Raw genomic sequence first — 8,075 nt, forward strand, 5'->3', positions numbered from 1 at the left:
CCTCGCGACTTCCGGTTATTTAAAAAAAAAAATTTACGAGGAAGAGTATTATCGACTTAAAAATGTATCGAAATAAATGGCGATTACGTTGAAAAAATACAAAGAGATAATTAATAAAGATATAAAATTAAAAGAAAAATTTTCTACTCTATTAAGCGAACTTTTGTTAGTCCCCCCGTAATACAGTACTTATCAGCTTTCATTAAATTGTGAGAGGTGAGCTGCACAGAAAAATTAAAGAAGCACGTATTGACAGACTGCTTTTATTGATAGATAAAAATAAACTTTGACTATAAATTTAAAGTAAGGAGACAGCTTCATCTTCCTTTCTTGTGAAATAAAATTTTTTTTATTTTTTTTTAAGCGCGATTCTACTGTATACTATAACACTTTAAGAAATGCAATATTGCCTTCAGGCGTTATATCACTTATTATGACGAGGATCCTTATGAGTATTAGTTGTTTTGGCAAAGTTTTGTGTTTGTAAATTAAATGTTAATTATGGGTATGCTGAAGAGCTAAGAAAAACTCGACTGCTGTAAGGTGTACGAAATAAGTAAGTAGGACATTCATGTTAATGACTTTTTTGTCCACAAAATCCAATTCCCGGATTTTTTTTCTTCTACTAATTGTTGGTTGAAAAATTTGTGAGACATTAGCAATGAGAACATAAAAAAGGACCGTACGATTATCCCGTCAGGTTCGTTTTTATCTGGTGAACTTTGCTTTTGTGAACGAAATAAGTAAGTGGGACAGATCACTTTGTGTTCGTTTTAGTAAAGCTGATGACATCGAATTAAATTATTTCAATTGCAGTGATTGCTAACAGTTACAAATAAATGAATTTAGTGAATTTCGTAAAAAAAATATTTTTTATAAGGTTCTACATAACATTTGTTGTTCAGATATGTCAACTTTTATTCATTTGAGCGATGTAGAGCGGGCATGAATATTGGCACTCCGAGAAATGGGGATTTCAATACGCAAAATTGCTAAAGAATGTTAGAGGAGTAAGAGGACGGTGGAAAACCTTTTAAAGGACCCAGAAAATCATGGTAGAAAACCTCGTTCTGGGCGCCCCGCCTATGTGACGAGCGAGACAAGCGACGAATTAAATTTCTGGCAATTAATGAAAACATCAGTGCATCCCAAATACGATGTAATTTGTCTCTTCCAGTATCCACTCATCGAGTCCAACAAATTTTAAAAGGATCTGAAAATGTTTCATATGAAAAAAAATGCTTAAACCAGTAGTTCAGGTTGTGCCCAGGCACAAAGTGGCCCGATTGCAGTTTGCTAATCAATACAAATTCTGGGATGTAGAGTGGTAAAATGTTATATTTAGCGATAAGAAAAATGTAATTTAGATGGCCCTGATGGCTATCGTTATTATTATCGCGATATAAGAAGTCCCAAAAAAGTCCACGTCTCCAGGAACTTTCACGGTGGGTCTCTCATGGTATGGGCTGCCTTTGGATATAATGGAAAGGCTCCTATGTGCTTTATATCTCATGAAATGAATGCACAAACATATGTAGAAATCTTCTAGTCCAATTTGGAGAGTTTTTTTTGGTGAAGAATGGACTTTTCAACAGGATAATGCACCTATCCACTTTGCAAAGCATACAAGGAGCTTCTTTTCATCATCGCAAATCCCAATTTTGGAATGGCCAGCTCGCAGCCCGGACTTAAATCCAATTGAAAATCTTTGGGGCATATTATCCCAAATGGTTTATGCTAATGGGAAACAATTCAGTAGTCTTAAAGTATTAAAAGAAACTATCAAACATGAATGGGAGAAAATCGACATAGAAATACTGAAAAACTTAATTAATTCAATGCCAGGTCGAATTCTTAAGGTATTAGACAACAAAGGATGCACTATTTAACCCGCATCCGTCCCTTAAAATCTGTAACATATTAGCTCCTATGTATCAATTTGATACAGGTTTAAAAACATGCTTTAATTAAGTAAAATTAAAAAAGAAACCAATTTTTTATATTTTTGCAATGTACCACTTGGTGATGGGGCATTTGAGTCCATTGGGATGCCTCTGATGGCGCAGACTACCGCAAGAGCATTCTCTGATCGTGGCATTGATTTGCGAGCATGAAAAATTTTCTGCCAACGATCAAGTCGGTTGACATTTAGGTTAGAGAGATCTGGTTCGCTGAAGCTGGTAGCAGGACCGCCAGTTAAAAAATGTGCCGGAGTCAGGACATCAAGGTCTGCTGGATCCTCTTATAGGGGCAGAAGCGGTCTAGAGTTGATGATAGCCGAGATCATGCAAATGATGGTGCGCAACTCATCAAATCCAAGTGTGGATTGCGAAATAGTGCGATAAAGATGATGCTTGGCTGTCTTAACTGAGGCCTCCCAAAGGCCTCCAAAGTGAGGCGATCTGGGTGGAATGAATTTCCATTCGATGGTGTCTGCTAGACAGAAGCTCTCGATTGCCTTCAAATGGTCCTCAGCTAGGAATAAACGACGAAGTTCGGCAAGCTCGTTCTTGGCTCCGGTGAAGTTGGTAGCATTATCAGACCAAATGCATTTGGGACGACCTCTTGTTGCAATAAAGCGTCTGAGGGCTGCCAAAAATGTTGGTGTGGATAAATCAGCCACTAGTTCCATGTGAACTGCTTTGGTTGCAAAACATATAAAAATGCATATGTAGCATTTCAACGGCTGGCGTTTTCGTCCTTCAGGCTTATACATGAATGGGCCGCAGTAGTCCACTCCAGTGATAGTGAAGGCCTTGCAAGAATCCACGCGATCCTTTGGCAAGTCTGCCATAACATGCTGAAGTGTACGTGGCCGAGCACGACAGCAGCGAATGCACCTGGTGACCACAGCAGCGACTGTTCTTCTCCCCCCGATGGGCCAATAGTGGAGTCTGATTCTGGCCAGTAACGTCCGAGGTCCTGCATGAAGACTTTCTTCGTGGAAGTGCTTGATGATAGCCGAAGTAATTGGGTGCTTCCTGGGCAGGATCATTGGATGTCGTGAGTCAAAGGGCAGGCTTGAGTTCGATAGTCTACCTCCGACTCGTAGAAGACCAAAATCGTCAACAAATGGGGACAGCGATGACAGGCAATTTGATGACTTCAGGACATGGTTGGCCTGAATTGCTTTTAAGTCAGTCCACATGGTCCACAGCGAGCGCCGCTCGAACTAGGAGGCGTGTACCATTCTGTAGATCTGAAACAGTCAGAGTGGGTGATCTAAGTCGAAACAAGAATTTGTATATGTATGCGAAAATTCGCTGCATAGCAGGAAATGAATTTTCAAACTTGCACGTAGATGTCAGATCAATCGGTGACGTCAAAACCAAACACGTTGCCTTGCGCAGCTCCAGTAAGCACTGCTCTTGGGCAGGGGATGGCGGCCAGCTGGATCGCGGTAGCAGCAAGAACGAAGGTCCATGAAACCAGAGATCGGACGCGTTCAATTCCATGGGCAAGGCTCCTCTGGATATGATATCAGCAGGATTTAGTGTAGTAGGTATGTGAAGCCATTCCATTCCGGCAGACAGTCTTTGAATGGATGCTACTCTGTTAGCAACGAAAGTCGTGAATCGGGATGACTCACTATTTAGCCAAGCTAGGACTACGGTTGAATCGCACCAGCAGAAGTATGGACCTGAAAATATATCCATTTTTTGAAGCTCGCTTAGAAGATTGGCCAACAGAAGAGCTCCGCACAGTTCAAGCTTCGGAATCGACAAAGTTTTTAAGGGTGCTACTCGAGACTTGGCGCACAATAGTTGAGCATAGGCTTTGTCAGCAGATCTGGATACGATATATACGCATGCTCCATAGGCAGACATGCTAGCATCGCAAAACCCATGAATCTCGATTGATCCTTTTGGTAGTAGTGCGAATTTGAGAAATGTCGTCCTTTCCACGCTGCGAAACTGAAGGCATATACTGGACCAGGTTGAGCTTAAAGATTCGGGCAAGCTTTCATCCCAGTGTAGCTTCTCCTTCCAGAGCTCCTGTAGGAAGATTTTGGCTTTGGTTATAACCGGGCTTATGAGGCCAAGCGGGTCATAAAATCGAGATATTGTTGAGAGCACAGAACGTTTGTTTGGCTTGGTCGTGGACTGCGTAGGCAAGTACGAGAAAAGAAGGACATCTGATGCAGGATCCCAAGCCAATCCGAGAGTTTTGGTTATGTCGCTTCCATCGTGAAACTTCAGAAATGATTCGTTCTCCTCTTCTAAAAACATTTTCGAGAACGACTGGTATATTAGAGCACCACTTTCGAAGCATGAAGTGGCCTTTCGCTAGCAGGTCCTTTGTTTGATGAAGAATCTCCTCGACTTCTTCAATGGAACTGCCTCCGGTGATCAAGTCATCAACATAAAAATCACGTCTGACGATTTGAGATCCTACAGGGTATTTCAACTGCTCATCCATGGCCAACTGATGCAACGCTCGAACTGATAGAAATGCGGCGGGTTTGGTACCGTATGTTACGGTATCCAACTTGTAGATGCTGATGATCCTTATCAGAATCGCGCCAAAGAATGCATTGCAAATAGCTGTCTGACTTGGCTATTCGAACACAGCGATACATTTTCCCAATGTCTCCAGTGAGAGCAACTGCAAAAGTACGAAAACGGATTAGAATATTGAAGAGCTTAGCCTGTATGGTAGGTCCTGCCATCAACGTGTCATTCAACGAGATTCCAGATGATGAAGCTGCTGATCCATCAAATACGACACGCAGTTTGGTGGTCGTCCTATCCTCTTTAAAGACGCAATGATGCGGAAGGAAAAATCTGCAGTGCCTTCTATCATCTGGTGGCACAAGCGACATATGATTGAGTTCCAGATACTCCTTTATGAAGTTAGAGTATTGTTCCTTGACATCAGGACGGCGTTCCAGCTTTCGCTCCAAGCTGAGGAAACGGCGAAATGCTTGCTGGTATGACTCTCCAAGTCCATCGATTTTTCCAGTTTTCGGTAGCTGAACTTCGTATTCACCATTGGGTAGCCGAACGAAGGTGTTTTGGAAATGGTCTTCGCATTCCGTTTCTTCTTTGGTGAATTTCGAGCTTTCCAAAGGACAGGATTCTAATTCCCAAAATCGCTGCAGAAGATCATCAAGTCGATCTTCAGGCTCTGGCATTTTATCCGAAATAGATTGAGAGGCAACGAGAGTGTGGCAAGTTTGTGCCGTGCCACCAGAGACAACCCATCCAAGTCGAGTTTTCTGCAGAGTGGGAAGGTGGGGGCCAAGCTTGATTTGTCCGATACATAACAAATCATAGAACAAACTTGCTCCTATGAGAAGGTCAATCCTCTTCGATTTGTTGAATTCCGGGTCAGCCAACGGTAGATTTGATGGGATATTCCATGGCGATGAGTCGAAATTGAAGTCAGGCTGATCGTTGACAATGGAGGATGCAACCACGGCTTCAATACTTGCAGAGTAATTGGAAGAGTTGGATGATAAACTCAGCTGGACAGCATATCCTGTAGTTTTGAAGCTAGAATCTCCAAGACCAGATACAGCTGCAGCAGATTTAATCCTTTTGAGCTCAAGAAGGTGTACGAATCTTGATGTTACAATGTGCACTTGCGAACCTGAGTCGAGTATGGCACGACAAGGTATTAGACTACCAGCTCTGTTTTTAATAAAAACATTAGCAGTTGCCAAGAGCACAAAGTTGCAAACTTGAGGTCCTTCGAAAGAGGAAGAAGCTGAGTCAGAGGGCAGCGTGCAAGCCAGTGAGTACTGATTGGAAGAACCTTGAGCTGTATTAGCTGGGGCCGGCGCAGGCTGAGCTGGCGATGGCATTGCAGATGACGTTGGAAATGGTGCGTCTCCGAAATGAAGCAATGTGTGATGCTTGGATCCACATTTCCTGCAGCCGCTAGAATTGCACGAGCGCAATTGGTGCCCGTCTTTAAGGCAATTTATGCACAGCGACATCTTCTTTACTTCCTTCAGCCTTAGTGCTGGAGAAAGATTTCCAAATCTCGTGCATGTATATATGGAGTGGCCACTATCGCTGCAGAATCGGCATCGTGATGGACTGGCAGCTAGTAGGGCCTTGTTCGAACGATTGTGCCTTCCAGATGAGTGGCTGGAAGAATGGGTAGCCATGGCAAGCTCCACATTCTCTAGCGTCTGGCAACGTCTTTCCAGGAACTTCGAAAACTCCTCCCACGATGGTATTTTATCAACCGAGCACGTCTCCTCCCACTTGGCTTGGGTAGGTGGATCCAGCTTTTGCACCAAGGCTTGAACAATGAAGCAATTTGCAATTTGCTCTTGATCGCCCAATGCTTGAAGAGCCCGCATGTGACTGATAAGCCTATCAGAAAGTTCTCTTAACTTGCCAACTGACCCAGCTTCGATCGTCTTTAGGCCAAAGATTTGTGCAACATGTGCCTGAAAAACAATGCGTTTATTATTAAATCTGTTATTTAATACATCAACAGCGATACGGTAGTTGCTGTCAGAGATTTCCAATGATTTGTTGGTGTCGAGGGCCGCATCCTTGAGGCAGGAGCGCAGATTCTGCAGTTTTTCGATGTTCGAGAGGCTAGGATCCTTGTCGATGATCGTCGAAAACATAGCATGAAAATCGGCCCATTGAGTGTAGCCGCCACTAAATGTTGGGAGTTTAAGATCCGGCAATCGAGATTTTTGAGTTACGAAAATCGAATGAGACGAAAAACCTTTAGGGTGGCTATAAGTTCTTCGAAATTATCGCGTAATTGGCTACCGATTTCATTATAGTCTTCCTTTTCTAAGTTGTCATGAGCCAGGCAAAAACAATCACTCAATTTGTTCACAAGGCCTTCTCGCACACTAAGATCATTGTCACACATGCCTCTAAGCATTTCCACTGTTAATTGCTTATTTATTGTTTCGGCTCGTTGCCAAATTGATTCGGCTTTAAGCTTAAAAAAGGTAGCTTGAGTTTGGGGCGAAAGGGTTTTGTCTTCGACCGACATGTTTCACTCAAGGCAAGACACCCTGTATTCAACCAAACGAACGTAGCACAAAAGGAGAAAAAGAACACGCGATAATACCGCAAGCGAGACTTGCATAGAGGGCAAAATGTCACACGGCCAACGACCTTCGAATTACACCAATATGCTTGTATTAATTTATAATTAAATCACTTCGAATGTTTGTGATTATCTCGCCGGGGCCTCCAAAATGTTGAGTTAGCGAGCTTTTTCACTAACTATTTTTTGGCAAGATAACACAAAGATTTATTTTAGGTTTATAAAGGTGTATTTAATTAGCTCCAACGTAAATTATAACAAGTTTGTTTCAATTATTTCACTTATGTTTATTAAGTACAATAGAGTTTATTTAGCGGCACAAGGGCGGCGACAAAATAATACGAAATTATGCGCAGACAAACCCGAATTGGTTTGAGCGTTAAATGCAACGATCTAGCAACGATCTTGATAACGACGACAACTATTAACGACTGTTGGCTAACAACGACTGATGATGACTATTTTTGGCAATGCCAATGCAATGCAGCTGCATGAGCTTAACGAAAAAGTAAGAAGTGATAAATGATAAGCGAAGAACAAGCGATGATTAAGAGAATTGCCTCGCAGGGCAAGCGAATTTAAGAGAGTTTGCCTCGCAGGGCAGTTTACAAAAGTTTTTAGTTATGATGTTACGAAAACAAAAGCGATGTTATTTAAGTTGTTTGGGCTGGACCAAACATTTTCTATAATATTTTGTGAAGTTTAATTTTATTTCTAAAACTTGAAAAGTGTTACATATTTAATAAAGAATAATTACAAATTTGTTTTTTTGAAAAATTTTCAAGCGTTATTTTGTTAAACAAAAAAATTAGGTGTCCTACATACTTATTTCGGGCACCTTAGTAAGTCGACTTTCTTCCCGAAATTATTTAAGTTAATGGCCAGGGGCCTGTTCGGCTGTTCAGTTTTCTTAGAACAAGGGCACTTGATCCTTTGGTTTAAAAGGAAGCCTTTATATTATAATGACTTTAATCGCAATAAAATTCAATATCTAAAAAATGATTCAAAGAACGGTTTAAAGATTAATCATTTTCTGATTGCAGCTG

General features: G+C 41.6%; 3 protein-coding genes across 3 annotated transcripts; all 3 read right to left on the minus strand.

Annotated features, from left to right (window-relative positions):
- Window positions 1-2,242: 2,242 nt before the first annotated feature.
- On the minus strand, window positions 2,243-2,794 carry LOC122320079. Its single transcript, XM_043208155.1, has one exon. It carries the CDS (start codon window positions 2,792-2,794, stop codon window positions 2,243-2,245), a length of 552 nt encoding a protein of 183 aa, XP_043064090.1.
- Window positions 2,795-3,137: 343 nt separating this feature from the next.
- Window positions 3,138-4,229, minus strand: LOC122320080. The gene is made up of 2 exons (XM_043208156.1): window positions 3,292-4,229; window positions 3,138-3,222 (listed from the first exon to the last, which is right to left on the minus strand). The coding sequence occupies exons 1-2, from the start codon at window positions 4,227-4,229 to the stop codon at window positions 3,138-3,140; spliced, it is 1,023 nt and encodes a 340-aa protein (XP_043064091.1).
- A 182-nt stretch (window positions 4,230-4,411) lies between these two features.
- On the minus strand, window positions 4,412-6,589 carry LOC122320081. The gene has a single exon (XM_043208157.1). The coding sequence runs from the start codon at window positions 6,587-6,589 to the stop codon at window positions 4,412-4,414; it is 2,178 nt and encodes a 725-aa protein (XP_043064092.1).
- Window positions 6,590-8,075: the final 1,486 nt, after the last annotated feature.

This window comes from Drosophila ficusphila, unplaced genomic scaffold (assembly GCF_018152265.1).
Source record: "Drosophila ficusphila isolate 14025-0441.05 unplaced genomic scaffold, ASM1815226v1 contig_414, whole genome shotgun sequence".
Lineage (NCBI taxonomy): Eukaryota > Metazoa > Arthropoda > Insecta > Diptera > Drosophilidae > Drosophila > Drosophila ficusphila.